The sequence below is a fragment of the Epinephelus fuscoguttatus genome, linkage group LG12 (genome assembly GCF_011397635.1).
Source record: "Epinephelus fuscoguttatus linkage group LG12, E.fuscoguttatus.final_Chr_v1".
Lineage (NCBI taxonomy): Eukaryota > Metazoa > Chordata > Actinopteri > Perciformes > Serranidae > Epinephelus > Epinephelus fuscoguttatus.
In genome coordinates, this window is record NC_064763.1 from 23171774 (window position 1) to 23190244 (window position 18471).

Sequence of the window (18471 nt, forward strand, 5' to 3'; positions counted from 1 at the left end):
CATCCCCTTCCTAAATAAGTATTCATCACATCAAGTTTTGTTTTAATTAAACATATTTCCAATGCAGTTATTCGCATGAAATGAAGTCGTACATTGGTACTAACTCAGTAAAACTACACTAATACATTTCAATCCATACAATCCATACACATTAAGTCAGATTTATTCAACACTGTTTGCAATGCAGCTTCATCATGCTTCCTGTATAAAGAAACTAATGTGAACACAGTGTTCAGACACACACACACACAGTCTTTATGTCTTGAGGATTTTGGGGGGCCCGATAATGAATCTCGAGAAGGAGTTTTTACTTTTACAACTTAAATAATGAGTGTCCTCAGTTCCCACAGCTTACTGAGTGTCAAATTTAAAATGATTGCACATGTACAAAAAACAATAAAGTTTATCAGTTTGAAGAGTACATATTTTGTCTTTGTAAAGGTTTAAAAGGATTTGCAAATTATTGCACTTTGTTTTTATTTAAGGTTTAGACAGTTATGCACTTTTTTTTGGAATTAGGGTTGTATATGATAGGGAAACACTGACAGGGAACATTTTACTGCACAATCAATACTTTAAGTGCTTTTAGTACATTTTGCTAATGCATACTTTTACCTCAGTAAGGTTTTGAATCCAGGACTTTTATTTGTTGAGACAGTATACCTCTTTCACCACTGCATATTAGACTGAGAGTAGGAAGACACTTGAAAAAAATTTGAACTTATCCTTTAATCTCAAAGTCAACTAATGAATGATTTATTTTGCAACTGACTTCAGCTCAGATGGCTTCATTCTGATCACACTAAAATAAAAAACACTTTTTTTTAAAGTCCATATCGCTGTTGCTCATCCTGTAGCTTCTATCATTTTTACATCATCTGAACTTCAGTCAAATATACGTAATCCATCACGGTGAACTCCTCTGACAGAAACATACCCAGAACAAGCTGGTTATTTCTAGCTAAAGGAAAGTCAGATTATCTGTGAAACCATCAACTCACAGGAACTGTTTTGCTCATTCAAACCTTCCTGCACCTCTCTGTCGTCTGAGCAGGAAGTCATGCACAAACCTAAAGAGCCATGCTGGTGTATTATAAGTATATTAAATTGCGTACGACACACACAAGTCAAGCTGTTAAAAAAATACAGTTAAAGTGAAGTATAAGTGTAAAATCCACTGATATGCTCACAGTGTGTTGTAATCTCTCTCCACTTCATTACAGGCTTATTACCCAACTTCACACTGCACCGTGATGTGGAGGAAAAGCTACAGAGCGCTTACATGAGTGTAAATGACATCATTGCTCACCGGTACGAACAGACGTGGTCAAGATGGAAAAACTTAAGCCTTATAATGATTTTATTTGAAGTTGACAAAACAATAAAATTATTTCAAAAAATGTTATCAAAGTGTTAGTACTTTAAAGACTCTCAAATGTTGAGTGTTTTAGTTTGTGTCACTGTGATCGTGTGTCTTCAGCGTTTTAAAAAAGCGCCTCCAGCAGGCAGAGAGTCAAGACGGAAGAGGAGAGAAGAAGAGAGCGGCTGTGACTGTTAGACCTCTTCCTGTGGTTACATCACGTGGTTGTGGAGGGTTCAAAAGGAGACAACTTCTTCTTCTTCTTCTTCATCCAGCACTCGGACAGACAGAAGACACCTGTGAGGCTGCCGGACGACTGCCGCTTGAAAGAAGAGAAAAGAAATGCAGGTTGAGGTGAAGTATTGATGGACGACATGGTGTGTATTTAAGGCAAGAATTATTTGATTTAAAATGCTTTTAATGTGTCGGATAATTAAAGTGTTTCAGCTTTTACTTCATTAACTTTTCTTTTCACTTCTGGCACGACTGACCTCGACTCAGACGTCCATTTGGAGCTTGGATTAAAAAAACTTTTTACTTTTTTTTAGTATAATATTATTGATTTTGTTTAAGTGTATCTATCAGATGGTTTATATTTCAGTTTATTTCTACACTTACTTTACAAGACTTTTTGAATGTGATCTGTTGCTCAGACAGAAAAGCTTACTCATGCCTGCCAAAATGGCTTCCTCAAGATAGCGCTTCCTTTTGGCAAGTTCTGACTTTTGCCTCAAACACTGCACCAAGGGGCGTTTGGAGGCACGTGGGTGGGGCCCTTTGGTTGATTTTTGTCTTGTACAAAAATGCTACCAACAGGCTTCACATAGATTTGAAGAAACTGTCTGTAAAACTGTGCATGCAAATGTTTCAAGGCAAATCAGGAAGTGTGCATTTTCAGGTTCGCCATTAAAGCGAGGGCTGTTTGAGCTGAGGTTTCAGTTTGGTGTAAGAATGTGTGTGACTGGGCGGGGTTTGGTCGGTGTGTGCAGCTGCAGAGGCGAGCGCAGGTGCAGAAGAACGGAGAAGTGAGAGAAGACGAGCAGAGGATGTACAGTGCAGTCATCCATAAAGTAGAAAGCACTACTAAACTCCTCGCCACAGTGTAGTGTTTCCTACTTTATGGATGAGTGTACTGTTGGCTTCAGGGAGCACGGAGGCCGACGGCGCGCGCAGCCTGCGCAGGAAGTCAGAAGAAAGAGGAAGCAGCTTTGTCTCACAAGGCCACGCATTACCCAGAGTGTTGCCCCAGTCAGTTCACATGGGTGGCGTGTGGCGCAGAGCAAAGCTTGCGACTCTTTCCTCCATTTTAGAAACTCATCTGCTTTAACTGTCCTGCAATAAAAAAAAGATAATCATGTTTATATGATGTATTATCTGTGTGAGATTCAATAAAAATTAAAATCAAACCTACCTTGTGTTAATGTCTGTTTTCAAGGGGCACCACAAACATTATTGACTCAGTGTTTTCTGTGAAAATATACATACTTTATTCCTGTAAAAAGATCCATATTGAAAGATCACAATTTCAAGTCCTCTGTGTACTACATCCTCAGTTACAGTTCCTCCATCCACAATGCCTGCGCATGCAAAAAAAATCTGAAAAACAATATTAACAAAAATATTTACAGATGCCAAAAGGGTAATAAAAACATTAATATATAAAAAGGTAAATCTTCCACTTTCAAACAATGAATGCAGGTCAGGAAAGACAAAAAAAAAAAAAAAAATCCCACGCTGTATGAAAATATACCACAACACTGTTCATTATATACACACACACCTCTCCTACAGCTTCCTGTCCACTGCATTGACAATCTACAATATTGTAGACGAGTCCGCCTAGAAAAACATAAATATGACAGTAACATAAATAAGGCCGAACATGGGTATAACATTGGTATGCATGCAGTCGATAAACATCCTGTAAACAACATATTAAGACTAAACAAGGTCTTCTTGTAAGGCTAAATATGATCAACTGAGCTAAAACACTACCTACATGGGTCTATTCAGTCAACAGCGGAGCCGCCTACTCACTACACAGCAGGTCGAGGAATACTTGTGCATTAAAGGCCGTCAAAAACAAGATCAGTACAAATATTCGCTGTACATTTCGGCAACTTTTGAGCATCCAACCCCCTTTTTAAAAAAACAGACAAAAAAAAAACAAAAAAAAACCATAAATAAAACATACAGTACAGCCTCAGTCTTGCCTCTATCCCGGCTATTTTACATCTAAAGTGTCTATTTTTTCTTGGCATCATCATGCTCCCTTTATGTAACACTGAAGAAACATTCATGACATTGAGGGGACAGTTCGGATTCTTATAAGTGGGGTCGTATGAGGTGCCGATCCATAGTCAGTGTATTACCTACGGTAGATGGCAGCTGGCACGCCCCTAGTTTGGAGAAGCAGACAGGAATACTGACACAGAAGCTGAGCAGCGTACTGCTGTGGATGAGGGCAGCAGCAAAATGTATTTTAGACACCTTAAAATATCTATATCTGTTTAAGTGTGCGCTATATTTACAGTGTTTTCACCTCTTTACCTTGATGTCATGGAGCCCTTTCAGGGGGACCTGAAGCCGTTATATCGCTCGTTATATTATAAAAGTGTTCTGTGAGGTAAAATTATGATTTCTGTCAAAAGAGTCTGGTGGCTTTGAAGAGAGTGTCTTAATAGCTTCAGCTCCCTGTCAGAAAAGGCTGTCTGACAGAAAGGTAAAGCGGAGCGAATATTCTAAATTTAGCATTCACCACCTAAACTGATATTGATGTCTTTAGGTGCTGCTGCTCTCGTCCACAGAAGTACACTGCAGAGCGTCCGAGGAGGTTCCCCCTGCCTGCTTTTCCAAAGTGAGGACACGCTGACCGCCATCTACTGTAGGAAATACACTGATGATGGATAACTACCTCAAACAACCCAACTTTAAAAAAAATCTAAACAATCCCTTTAACGTAAAAAAAAGAGAGAATTGCCTCCGACTTGTGTCATCAGGTGTGACTCCATCAGGTCAGCTCTGATGTTTAAAACAAACCCACACCAGCCCACTGAATGTCCCCACGCTGCTGCTGCTGCTGCTGCTGGATGCTTGGTCTCTCGTCGCTATGGTTACAGGCAAAGCACCTAAGATTTTGGCATATTCTGCAGTTTTTGACAGCCAGAGTCAACGGGTGGCAAGAAACTACAAGTAGAAACCTGAGAAGTTTACCTAACAGCCCCGTGTCGCACAGAGAACAGATCCAATCAGAATGTGTTGTTACTGACTAACAAGCTCAATCCTAAGGCCTGGTCCACACACTCACACCGTAACTGAACACTACATGTTGATGCAGCGCCACAAACCATGAGACGAGACAGAGCGGTTGTGTTTTTTTTCTAGTACTGCAGTACACAATATTGCTAAAGTTGTATTATTCAGCTTTAAACAGTCTACGTTTCGATGATGCAAATGTGTGGACACAAAAAACTAATCGATAGACACTATTTAGCCTGTCTGACCCAATATTCACACACCACATGATGAACGTCGTTACACTCAAACATGGAGGCAAAAGAAAAGATACACAAACATCTTATTGCAGTCTGTAACAGTACATTAGCGCCACAAACCACCAGTGCCAGAAACTTTAAATGCAGCTCTAGTTAGTGTTCCTACACGCTACATTCAAACCACAATGAATCCCAACGGCTTAAATACTGTATGTTATTAATGTAACCAGCACGACTGACTCTGCTTCACTCTGATCTGGACATCAAGTTAAACGAGAACATTTTTAAGTGTTGCGGACTGGTAATTGAATAGAGCTGCAACAGCTGGTCGATTAATCAGTTAGTCGAGAGGTTTTCAAACTGTCCCTTGGACATGACAGAAAAATGAACTTCAAACTTGCCTCAGAATCATCACGTCTTTAAGTTTTCTCAGTATCAAACTAATTCAGTGGTAAACATCTGTACATCCGTGGCAACACTGCAAACAGGAAGTGCCAATAGAACATTCTGCAGCATCACAATATTACATTTAGTGCTACTGTATCGATTCTCAAAAACACTGTCATAGATTTTTAATTTTTTACATTTCTTTATTTTCTTAATCTGTTTACCTAAAGAATCCTGCAAGCACTTTGATTTATTTTTTTACCGATGTGGACTAATGTTAAATGTTTGCTCAGGCTGAACAAAACGTGGTGCCATAATGTTAAATATTACAGGGACCGCAATGAATACAAATACAGATCCCTCTGTTCTGATTTCATAAAATAAGCAAACCTTTTTATGCACATACTGGTGTGTTCTTTATACTATGTCAGTTTTCCTGAAATTAAATCAAAAAGAAAACCCCTGCAATATATTTAATTGTAACCCCTGTTTCTTGAAACGTTTCATATAGCCAGATTCTTGCCAATATAGCCCTACTTTGTACGGTGCCACACAAATATAGGAAGAAGAAATGGGGCTGAAGTTGTTGCTAACTCACTCACATGACAACACTGTACTTCATGCTTACATCTCCTAAAGTCCCTAAAATCATGGGAACTGTAGTCACGCCCCACTCTTATAGGGAGTGACAAAATCTGTTAATATAAACCATTTTTATGTTGCTCCATAGATTTCCTTCCGTATTTCCCATCAACGTGACTCTTACTGCTCACACTTACAGACTGTTAAAACCACTGGAAATCATAGAGAGAAAATCGATCAGCAACCATGTGAACAGCTATGGAAGCTGAGAAGGGACGTGTTCTCAAAATCACAAGTTAATTTTTCCAAATTATATCTCAAGATAACAATTACATTTATGTTGATTTTGAAGAAAACAAAACTTCAAAACAAATTTCTTGAGATAATAATTATGGAGATTTTAATTATGGAGAACTCTAAAATGAGCGTCCGATTCATTTGATGACACCGTCTTCAAGATCACTGTCATGACTGTCAAGGCGAGGCATGAATGTGATCAATAACGGGTTCTCTTGATGTGACAGTTACACCTTAAATCAGCTGCTACGGTCGTCAAGATGCCATCTGTGCATGCTGCCATGGCGCTACTCATCCCTGATAAACATTTCAAGTCATAAGAAGAAACTACCTTTTATTTTCTCATGATAGCTGGTTCTCATGAAGAAAAAAATATATATCATTTTCTCAAGATTCTGGAAAAATTAACTTTTTATCTTGAGAAATGAACATAATCATAAATTCTTTGAAAAAACAAAATCACTTTTTCTTTGTCTTACATGGTAGTAAATTAAATATATTTGGGTTTTGAACAGTTGGTTGGATAAATCAAGACATTTCATGACATCACGTTGGACTGTAGGAAACTGTGACCGGCTTTTTTAACCTTTTCTGGATGTTTTATAGACCAGATGATTCATTGATTAATCGAAAAAATGATCAAAAGATTAATCAACAGTGATTAAATAATAATCACTAGTTGCAGCCCTATCAGCTAACAGAGCAGCCTGCTGATCCCCAGATACTACCACATTTTTGCACACACTGCAGGTCTCTCTCTCTCACAAACACACACACACACACACACACACACACACACACACACACACACACAAAATATGTAGTATGCAACATTTAGGCCAGTTGTGACTGTTGTCACAAACATCAAGAGTTCCTGTGTTAATGTCTGAGAAAGGCATCTGTTCCCAGTCTCACCAGTGGACTGGACTGCTTCGTCTACACACACACACACACACACACACACACACACACACACACACACACACACACACCTCTCTTCACATTCTTTACAGTATGTTCAGCTTCATTTAACAGTCTCAGCTGTTCAACGTCAAATCCCCAAAACTATTTAAATCTAAACTACACCTATCATATGACTAACCTCCTGCCCTGATGTCACGTCATGCAATGTGGTGATGGTGAGGGCAGGAGTCTGATGCAAATAAATAACATATTCTGTACAAAGTATAAATACTCTTAGAGACAAGAGACACGTGAGGGACAAGCAGACAAATACTTAAAATAGTGCATTCTTTACAGTCACACAGAGGAAGAAAAAGACCGCTGCTTCTGTTTGCTTGCTTCAAATAAATAAAGTGGCACCAGAATATGAACATTAAAGCTAATAATTCATTAGCTGTGTCTGAACTGGGCTAAAGTCTCGTCTGCTGTTCAGATAGATCCGATCCATCGAGAGATAACTGTTTAACATCGAGCATTAAAGCTTCTACTGAGTTGAAAGTTTGCAAATGCTTAGATTAATTAGGTAGTATTCAGAGAGTATATTTGCACACTTCGACATGCGCTTCTACATGCCGGTGTGATGCTGTAAGCGGTGTGTTGATGTGCTCTAAATTTAACAGCTGCTAGCAGTGCTCTAAGGCAAATGTATAATTACTGTTATTAGATCTGATGGCCGCTAACCAACTGAGACTAACAGTGGAGTTAGAAAAAGTGCTTTCAATGTGATGCAAGTATTCTGAGTCAGTCGTCCCGACTCTCATTCTTTTTTGCTGGATCCCAGCTTTTTGAACAGCTTCTTGCCTTTGGAGAAAAAGCCTTTCTTCTTCTTGCCTTGTGCAGAGCAGTCTGTTGGTGTCGGAGGGTCGGCTGCAAGAGGGGCTGGACGGGAGCAGCAGGCCTCCGCTGCTGCTGGAGCTGGAGCTGGACCCAAAGCTGGAGCTGGAGCTGGAGCTAGGTCCAGGTCTGATGTGAGGCCTGCAGTGGTTTCCAGTTTGGGTCGCAGCTCTGTGTGCTCTGTTGGGTCGGGGACGGGAGGTTCTGTTTGAGGGTGCAAAGCCTCTTCTAGGGTGGAGGGATCTTGTGTCTCTGTAGAAGACGTCCAGGTACCCTTCAGGAACAGAGTAAGACTTTAAGCATGAGCATGCCAAATATATTAAACAATATTTATAATACCAAAGGGAAACACAAGGATAGTATGGGATGCCATTTATGTCAATACTAGATAAATACATAAATAAATAAAAATCTAAATAAATATAAATAATAAAAATAAATAATAAACATCTAAATAATTTTATTATAATAAATATTTAATACATTCTGATCAGGCAGTAAATACATAATAATAATAATTATACTAATATAATAATAATAATTAAAAAATAAATATAAATATAAAAATTAGTCAATATAGTTAAATAAATAAACATTTTTTTATCAGTATTTAAAAAAACTATTTATCTATTTATTTATTTTTTTAATTGAACTATACTAACTCATTTATATAGATTTCTTTCACCATTTACCTGTTTATTTCCATATCTTTTGTCTTATTTATCAATTCCAGGGTTTCTTTTATAGGCATTTATCTATTTATTCATCTATTTAATATTAACTTAAATGGTATTCCTTAAAACAGAACAAACACATAGGAGGAGGAAGATGATCTGAGAACTTTTTGACCCATGTTTTGACCCAATAAAACCATCCGCAGGTGCAGGATTCTATGTAAATGAGTGGTGTAGAACTACAGTTATGGTGTAGGGAAGAGGACATAAACAGGGAGTGAACAGGGGACACTAGTGGTGCTCACTGAGCTGCTACAGTCCCTAACAACACTTACAATCACGTCTCGAAGTGTACACTTCTTTTCTGCTTCTGCAGAAGGCCATGCAGGAAACAGTGGGGCGAAAGAAATGTGACAGGGAAGAATTAAAGAAACAGAACAGAAAATAACAGCAACCAGACGCTGGAAATAAAAAGTAGACAAGAACTTTTTGATGTCAGTGACTTGTGAAAATGACACATAACGTATGCGTGCAGGTGAGCAGGGCGCCCACAGCTCCATACACAGTGGTACATGCAGCGAGACAGAAAGACTAAGCCACCTGTGATTCCTTCTTGGGCTCTGGTGCAGACTGAGCAGCGTGGTGCTGGGCTGGAGCGTCCTCTGGTACGGCCTGCAGGAAGTTGGAGGGCACTAAGCCGGTGTGTCCGTTCAAATCTCCCTGGAGGAAAATATTAGGATGGCAATGCTGTGATTTAACTACTGTAAAGCCATCATTTCTTATTAGTCAATCAACAGAAAATTAATCAACAGGGCATCTTAGCCTTTAATCGATAGGACAGACAAGTGTGAAAGGAGGAGAGAGAGAGGGAGTGACATACAGGAAATGGCCACAGGCTGAAGTCGAACCCGGCCCCTGCGGGAACAGCCTTGTACATGGGGCCCCTGCTCTATCCACTAAGCCACCGACGACCCAATCAACAATTATTTTGATAATCATATGTCCTTCCTAAGTGAGGAAGTACTGCTTCATCACCAAAATGCAGCTATATACAGACCACTCTTAATTCTGGAGCTATGTCGACACTTACGTAGAAGAAGCCGTCTTCGTCCATGTCACCAAACACATGTATGATGTCTCCTGCGCTGAAGGTCAGCTCAGCCTGAACCCGGTCAGAAAAAACGAGGCAGATAATGAGCAAAAACTACCACCACACATACAGAAAATTGTCTGGAATATGATATATGCATGTGTCTGACCTCTATGTCAGTGTTGGGGGAGCTCTCTCGTGGATCATAATCAAAGATGGCGACCATCCTGCGAGCTCCTGGGGCCGGGTTCCCCACGGCTGCAGCAGCGGGGGCAGTCTGGCTGGGATCTGTCAAACAGAGAGGAGCAAACAGCTCAGACTGACATCCTGGTAATGAGGAGTCACACGTCTCTGCAACATCAGCATGCGGCTTGTTGTGTCTGCACGTCCGACTCCTTCAGCGTCATGCTGAGCTGAGGAAAAGTCACATCACTGCAGTCAAACACATGGAAATAAGAACATAAACAACAGGAGATTAGCAGTGGGAGTTGATGTCTCCATTAAGAAGCTCGGAGCAGCTTGAGCTATGAAAATGAGGACAAGTGAAATGAGGTGATGAATAAATGATGAACTGTGAAATGAAAAGAGGAGTTAGGAGAAGGGGCTGCTTGACATTTATAATTGGGGATTAATAAGGAACTTAAGAAGAAGACATTAGATTTGGTACTTTAATTTGGTACCAAGCAACATGCACTCTTCAGTGAATCCCCAAATGATCAAAAAGCCCCTAATAAGGACAAATGAAAGTCAAACCTGGTGTTATCAGAAGCTAGAATATAGTACAACCATTAAAAGATATGTAAAAAAAAACGATCCATTAAATAGCAGATAAAAACATGCTGTCCTCCAGCAGGCATTGAAACGGTCGTCTGATCATGCAGATGAGAGGCAGAGGAGTCAAACTACAAACCTTGGCTGGAGGAGTCTACGCTCTCCTCCCAGAGTGCCGCAGACTCCACTGCAAGAGACGAGGTATGGGGAAAGAGCATAAACATGATAAGCACAGAATGATATGAAAAGAATAATCCTGCCTGCAGTTAAAGTTTGTCTCAGTCATCACACAAAGATGGAGATCAGAGGGGATGGATGTCTCAACAGGTGAACTTTAGCTCGTCATGTAATGCAGTTGTGACATCGGAGCAGGACACTGGTAAAAGGACTTTTATCAATCAGTGAGTCATTCTGCTGCGATGTCTCCGATGTATTACATGAATATCCAATGAAAGCTGACAGGACTGACTCAGTACTCATGTATGTGCCTTTTGACATATGGGTCACTCCATGACAACTCATCCTGAATTCAAAACTTTTCCCAGTTCATGTTCTCCTTAATCATTAGCTCAAGCTCCACAGAGTTTAAAATATTCAGTGTCATACTTGTGTTCGGCCGTGCCGTAGAGCTAGTTTGCTGTCTCTGTCAAATAGCTGTCTGATTTTCACTCACTCTACAGCAGGAAATGGCACTTCAAAATAAAAATTCTCTGCCGGAAATTCACTGTACTTTAAAAATAAATTGTGTTTTTTACAAAACTGACATGCGACCCATCAGTTGGGAACCACTGATTCATAGGACCTTGCAAAATAGTGAAGCTCTCCTCCAAATACTTTCTATCCTGACCCCTGCAATGACACCTTATTTTGAAAACAAGGTCCAGTTACACGTGTATCCTTCAGCTAACTTTGCCAAGTCTATCACTAGCTTTCCCTGCTCGTTGGATCTGGGTCATCTAAATGCATTTACCTTCAGTGTGAGTGTATAGATACACTACAGTTGTAGCGCTGGCTGGTTTGACCACAGAGATGTGAGTGATGGCTGGCTTGACCGCAGTTATTTTTAGAATGTGCCCCACAGGAGAGCAGGCGCTCATGGCACCGTGTTGGCAAACATTACCCCTGATATATGATGTGATAGCCAGCCCAGCAATGAAAATGATTTGTGAAATATTCAGTGTGAATATATTGTGCTCCTGTGGGAAGAGTCTGCTGGGTTTAAACCACAGACTTTATATAAACATGGACGGGCATCCGCACTTCTTTTCACTGTACAAAAATGAAAATATCCCAGATAGAGCCACTGTCATCTTGCGCTGGTGATGTCTGCGCAGTAGTGATCTCAACTGGTATCGAGCTCGCGCCCACACACCCGTCCAACCATTTGCGAGCAACAGCATTGATAACAAGCACAACAATTGGCGCACACAGCTGTCAATCATGACTTCAATTACTACTTAAAACCAAACTTATCAGAAAATCTAACACTTGAACATACAGCAAGGAATGGGCGGGGTTTATGACCTGTATTGCAGCCAGCAACGAGAGGGCGATCGTGATGTTTTGGCTTCACTTTTGGGGAGCTGTCATGTTGTCCATCTTCATATTCAGTCTACATTTTAACCGCTGTTGACGGTTTTGCAATATTTTAAAAAATTCTGCAAAGCAGGCTTTTAAGTCAAGTTAGATGTTAGGTGATCATTACGCTAATTCAGCTTTGAATGTTTGCTTTCTGTACACACAAACATGCGGAGGAAAACCTCATGTATGCCTTTCACAAACTAAATTAGAATAAATACAGAACACTGAACATAACACACACAATACACATTAGCGTTTTAAATAAATGATTCATTGATCAACAGACTTGTTGTGTCAGTTAAAATCTGGGGCATCACACTGGGGCCACTTGACAGCAAATTCCCAGGATGTTTTTTGTTGCCAGTCCGCCCCTGGTTTATTCCAAGTCTTACTCATTGCTCATTTTCACTGGATTGGGCTGAAATTTGTACTGAACATCATAGAAACCCTCAGAACACGTTACAACATTGTGACTTCTATTTGATTCACAATGCCAAAACTCGGTGGTGGTAGATTCTGGGGCAGCTGTGGGCTTTATTCTGCTCAGTATTAATATTGTTCCATCACATCTGGGAGTTATTTGGTCCTGCATAAAGAAAAGTGCCACAGATTTTGCTTAATATAAGTTTGAAGTCGAAAAACCTATTTCTTAATATATTCTGACTGTATATTTTCCCAAGAATAATCATTTTATTTCCTTTAAACTCTTGTTGTACAGGCAGTTTTAATATTCACTGCAGATAGGGCTGTAAATCACAAGTGTCATCACAGATATACAGTGATAGTTGCTTTCACACAGTCTGCAACTAGATCTGATTAAACTCAAGAGCCTGCGACTGATATGAGATGAACAGGAAATATCCTCACTGCCTTTTTCTGCGGGTGCTCGCCATCGTCTGACTGGTTGAATGTTTAAGAAGCAAGGTGTGCCTGCTTGGACAGAAATGGTGACACAGACGTGCCACGGGAATTACACATTTCGTTACACCCCTAATTGCAGATACATAAAAAAAAGTGAAGATCCTTCATTACTCTACCGTTTAACAATTCCCTATAAACCAGCATTTCTTACACTTGTACCACTGTGGACAGAGCCAGAGAAACATAAAATATTCCATGACATGAGCTGGGAGTTTCTTGGTGAGTTTGTATGGAATGACCCATGTGTGAAAACATTACTGACAAAATCATAAAGAAGTTAACCTGTGTGGAGATGGTTACTCTGAAGAGCCTATAAGCACTCAGAAAGAAAGTCTAATACTGAGCTTTAATTACAGACTGTGAAAATATTCTCCGAAAATATTCATATTTTACCAGACTGCTGGGAAGCTGTCTGATTTCACTACTACAGTATCTGACCTAGAAAAATCCCCCCTGGTCGCTGAGTGAGAAGCAGCAACTGAAAGAGTGAAAGCTACAGAGAAAGAGACAGAAGCAAACCAGAGAAGAGAATAAAGGTGGTGGGAAGCCACAATCTGCAGCGAGACACACCTTTCTTGGATCGTCTCGGTTTCGGCGGTGGAACAGGGCGACGCGGAAGCTGTGCGTGTGTGCGAGTGCCTTTATGGAGTTTTAGAAAGGAAAACAAATGAAACCAAAAAGAAACACAGAGGTGCAATCTTTGAGAAAAGCAGACCAGACAAAAGTCGACAATGAAAAGCCAGTGAAGAGCAATTTAAAAATGACAACCAGTGAGCAGCAGACACAGCAGTGAGAGCAAGTGGAAGTGAAAGGTTAAACCATCTGCAGATACCGCTCTGGGTAGAAAGCAGGAAACAGAAGCAAAGTGTCAGCTTGATTTTTTTTTTCTCCGTGTGGCTCACTACAACTCGCCACAGGCAAACACTTTGACAGGTTTATCTTTTTAGACACCTGCATGAAAACGGTGTCAGTGCCTGAGAATAGATGGTTCTGATTTCCTTAATAGCAACACAGTGAACCAGAAGCCATACAAATATACAAAGTAAAGCCAGGGGGAAAGTTTGGGTCTATTTTCATTTAGTTCAACTGAAATCTGGTCTGATTTGATGAGAGCTTTTTTTGTGCTTCCTCCCGAGCCAAAAGGTCAACAGGCCAACTGCTCTCACCTTTTCTCCAACAGCCTGTTTGCAACCACTTGACTATTAAGATGCGCAAAATTCAGATGGAGGGCAGGAAGTGATGAATTCATATACTGCATAAATCAGAAAAACAGTAAAGTGATGCCATAAAAGGGCTGGATGAACCTGGATGTGATCCATAAATCAAACAAATCTAACATCTGTGAAATGACTAATATTCCTGACATCAAAGTACTAAGCAAAGAAAATAAAGTAGACTAATAAAGGATGAAGATCAGACATCAGTCAGCATCAGTCCTTCGTCCTGTCCTCTGTGAATCACTGTCTGCAGATGCTGCTGATAAAGAGAGGAAGGGCTGTTTGTGTCAGCCGGCAGCTAAGTTTACAAGAATCTGCCCAATTTTAAGAGAAGTGGAACACTAAGTTAAACACTTAAACTGCACACAGACAGTTTTCGTTTTTGCTCGTCTGTAACAATTAGCTATTAGCCGAGCTAGCATGCTGTGCTTGTGTAAAACATAACGTTAGCAGCGGTGGAAGAGAGACTGTGGACAGAGCAGACTGAAATATCCCTTTCTATATGTTTCCATGCGTTGTTTAAGTATTGGCACTTTACTGGCAAAGGTTTTATTGCACACAGTAACAAGCCGTTTTCATCAGCTACAGCAGTCTTCCACTTATCTCGACTTTGACTCTCTGTACTGCTACACGCTGACTTCACTCTGTGTCATGTGTGTTTGTGTGTCTGAGTGTATTTAGAGGAGGTCATCCCAGGCACAAAGAGCAATGGAGAGGCTGCAGCGTGATTATAAATTACACCAAAACTTTAAATAGTTCCAATAAAACATCAGAACATTGTACTTCTAGGGAAGTTTTGGTCCCTGAATTTAAATGCTTAGTGAGCACTCTTGACTTTCACGCAATTCTTTGCATGGACACAGAGGGGGAGAGGCTTTGCACCGTAATGCTCCGAGATAATATTATCTTCTTTTTTTCTGCTTAGAGGTGGTCAATTTAGAGTTCACAGATACTTAATACGACACAGTCTCTGGATTTTGTTTTATAGCTAGTGTCTGAAATAAATGTTGTTGCCCGTTTCCAATCTGTCATTAGCGCAAGTAGCTTGTTTACTGTATTATGTAAATGCTAAACGTCCCGCTGAGGCCATTCAATCTTTAAAACCTGCCCTCCATCTGACAAGAGTGCTGATATATGATGTGCAAAGGAAGCTATTAACCACAGACACAAGTATATTAATAAAGTTTCTTTTCACACAGTTGACCAATCTCATGGCTACAAAAATAAAGTTTAGTAAATAATAGATATTTTGGGTCTGGCTTCTGTAACACTTGTGCTGCTATTTTCACTTACCACTGTAACATGAACAGCGGTGACATCATGAGTAAAACATTACATTTGACACCTATGGTAAAGGATGTCCAAATGTGTTCATTTCCAGCTGTAACAGAACACATTTAACGGCACCCAGCATCATTAGAATTTACAGAGAGGACACTGTTTGTCGTCTTGAGGCAGTTTCACCTACCTATCTTCTCCATGGAGGCCGCTGTGGACAAGAAGCCCTGCTGCAGGAGCTGCTGCCGGGTCTCCTCATCCTCCACCTGGATCTCAGACACCATGTTGCACGGCACGTAGCCCAGATGACCACCACACTCTCCTCGGTAGAACCCGTCTGCGTCCTTATCTCCGTAAACCTGCAGAGAGGAGATTAACGGTGTATCTTCACACCTATATTGCTAGCTCTGTGTCTTTTGAGCTTTAAAACACAAGTCAAAGTTACAGAAAGACATGAGAAGACCATTACACACAGGGTGCATGTTTAACCTTGCATGTGCTGCAGCTCTCCCGTTAATGTGAGATTATTAGGGATGCTTTAAATGAAAACATCATGAGTGTCTGAGCTGTGTGGGGACATACTTTGATGATCTGTCCTTCAGTGAAGGGCAGCTCCTCCTCAGCAGCATCAGGATTAGGCGACATAGTGGCGGGATCATAAGGGAAGAGGGCCACAAAGATCCGTATGTCACTCTCTCCTTTCATCTTTGGTGAATCAACACCTGCAAACACACACACACACACATGGGCGACAGATTTGTTCATAAAAAAGTGGAGCACTGTGACAATACAGACATTTCATATCACACTTTGATTCTCTGCCTGAGCCTGATTGGACCCAACCCAGCCCGACAGGTTCGGGCTTAGCTGGGCTATAATTTTTCCATATACCACTGGGTCAGGTTCTCACAAATTAATCTGTGTTTTTTCTTTTATTTAACTGAAACTGGCAGTTCTTTTGAGAAAATGGCAGGAGTGGACTGGACTGAATCGAGAGGGAAAGGGGGAGGCGCCATAAAGCAAGAGCAAGAGTGATGGGGCTACAAGACGACTTCTTTGGGAGAATTTGCCTCTGCTTCCCCAGCATTGGGAGAGATGTGCGTAACATGCAGTGGAGAGCACGCCACACCGCCGTGGACCACTGTGCACACTGGAAGATGATGGATCGAGGGGCGCAGCCTGCTCTGCTGAACTGGTTGTGCCTTAGACGCAGAGCAGACCACAGACTTTTAAATAACAGAAGGAAGAGAAGAAGGAGAAGTGCTGCGAGGAATCATGTCAGCCCTTAGCTGTAGGGCTAAGTATGTTTTTAACAATACAAATTCAGATCTTTAATCAAGCTCAAGCCCAAAACTGCTGCCATACATCGGGCTCCAGTGTACATTCATGTAAAGTTGTGCCTGATTCTTTGGGCTTGACCAAAACTCTAATTTCATACACCAGATGTATCTCATGTGGACAAAGTGTTAACCTCTGTAGCACCAGTGCTACATGCAAACAAAGTTAACACACAGCCCTGAATCCCTTGTCCTTGTTATGCAATTCATTTGTTTTCTTTTGCTCGGCTAACTTAGCCTTTATAAAATCTAAATACAATTCATTCTTTCCATTAGTGCACTCCACATACTCAGCACACAAGCCATGCATTGCTTGCAATGAGTTCTGCAAATAGCATAGCCACCCCGCCCCTCCCCCACCTCCCGCCAACTGCACTGCTGCTATGAACAGCGCTCGCCGAGCACAGGCATGTCCTTAAAAGAGGTAATCAAGCTAAAGCACTGATCCTAAGCTGTGTGAGCCGTTTGACAAACGTGCACTCGTTCATGATCTGCAGCAAGCGAGCACCAGGGAAACCCACACTCTGATCTAAATCTGAGGACAGTCACTGAAACACTCGGGCAAAAAAAAAAAAAAAAAAAGAACATTATCAAAGGTGCAATGTCACAGATCATGCAAAGCAGCCTGTAAATGTGGCATGTAGCGCTGGTAGCTACAGTCGTGAGGTATAGCACCAGGGTGGCTAAAAGCATTACAACTGTAGCCTATTTGACGGCGAGCGACACGTTTGAAGAGCCATTGTGAGACTTTAAGACGTGTTCTCTATCTCATTAGGGAGAATCAGCCCATCTGTGGCAAGAGTCACGGGCAGACAACTTGCTCACTTTCACATCCTCACTGATTTTCTAGTATATAGGACAGAACTTCTCCCTGCTCCCTTCCTCTATCTGTGTGCACGTGTATACATGTGTGTGTGTAGTCAACTGTGCACACACCCGAATTACCAGAAAGGTCAGGTCTATTCATGAGTGTAATGTTTGTGTCATCACAACTGAGCGGAAAAAAAGAAGAGTGAGGGAAGATGTGAAGGAGGAGGAGCCTCACTGCAGGCCGTTTCTTTGCTGGCTAATCGAGGTTACTATTTTAATGTCTGTCACTTCCTCCTGTCATGACAAGCCACTTTGAGTTAAGCCGGTTCTCAGCTTAGCAGGCTCTCCCCCACTTCTTCACTGCAGCTACAGTTCCTCCCCCCCTCCCTTCCCACACAAGGTGCTAATCTGCCTGCCATCATGTGAGAGGGGGAGAGACTTGCCAACAGAAAGCACAGGTGTGTCAGCATCGCGTCAGGCTGCTTAGTTCAGAGAGGGAAAGAAATCAAGAGACGGAGGAAGCAGGAAGAGAAATGAGGAAACAGTCTCTGACCTTTGAGTTGCCTGGCCTGTGAGCACGCTGGTTTAGAAGAGAGCTCAGCCTGCGCTCCCCATGATGGGCCGGCCTCGGCTGGAGGGATTTGGCCGGGCTCCTGCTCGACATGCAGAAAGAGAAACAAGACAATAAGACAAACATCTAAACACTGAAACACAATCTCTACTGGGGAGGAGAGGACACCTTAGGGGTCAGAGGAAATGAACAGCAACTACAACTGTTAAATTTTTAAAGCAATATTCAGTAACTATGCTTCCTCATGTGATCTGTTTGAATTCTTTCAGTAGAGATGAAAACCTTGTCAAGTGCAAAAAAACCC

The 18471-nt window shown here is 41.2% G+C and overlaps 1 protein-coding gene across 8 annotated transcripts in view; it reads right to left on the reverse strand.

The window, feature by feature from the left end:
* Nucleotides 1-1352: 1352 nt before the first annotated feature.
* Nucleotides 1353-18471, reverse strand: part of LOC125898352 (peripheral-type benzodiazepine receptor-associated protein 1) — a 98874-nt gene continuing 81755 nt past the window's right edge. For 5 of the 8 annotated variants that reach the window (XM_049592130.1, XM_049592132.1, XM_049592128.1 and 2 more), the window contains 8 exons: nucleotides 18150-18249; nucleotides 16032-16171; nucleotides 15640-15808; nucleotides 10592-10639; nucleotides 9851-9969; nucleotides 9682-9753; nucleotides 9192-9311; nucleotides 1353-8191 (listed from right to left, as the gene is read on the reverse strand). In XM_049592130.1, coding sequence (XP_049448087.1) covers nucleotides 7841-8191; nucleotides 9192-9311; nucleotides 9682-9753; nucleotides 9851-9969; nucleotides 10592-10639; nucleotides 15640-15808; nucleotides 16032-16171; nucleotides 18150-18249 — 1119 coding nt within the window. In that variant the 3' untranslated portion in view covers nucleotides 1353-7840. Of the gene's footprint in view, nucleotides 8192-9191; nucleotides 9312-9681; nucleotides 9754-9850; nucleotides 9970-10591; nucleotides 10640-10663; nucleotides 13594-15639; nucleotides 15809-16031; nucleotides 16172-18149; nucleotides 18250-18471 lie in introns of those variants that run through there. The other 3 variants (XM_049592135.1, XM_049592131.1, XM_049592133.1) reach the window with 3 other exon arrangements.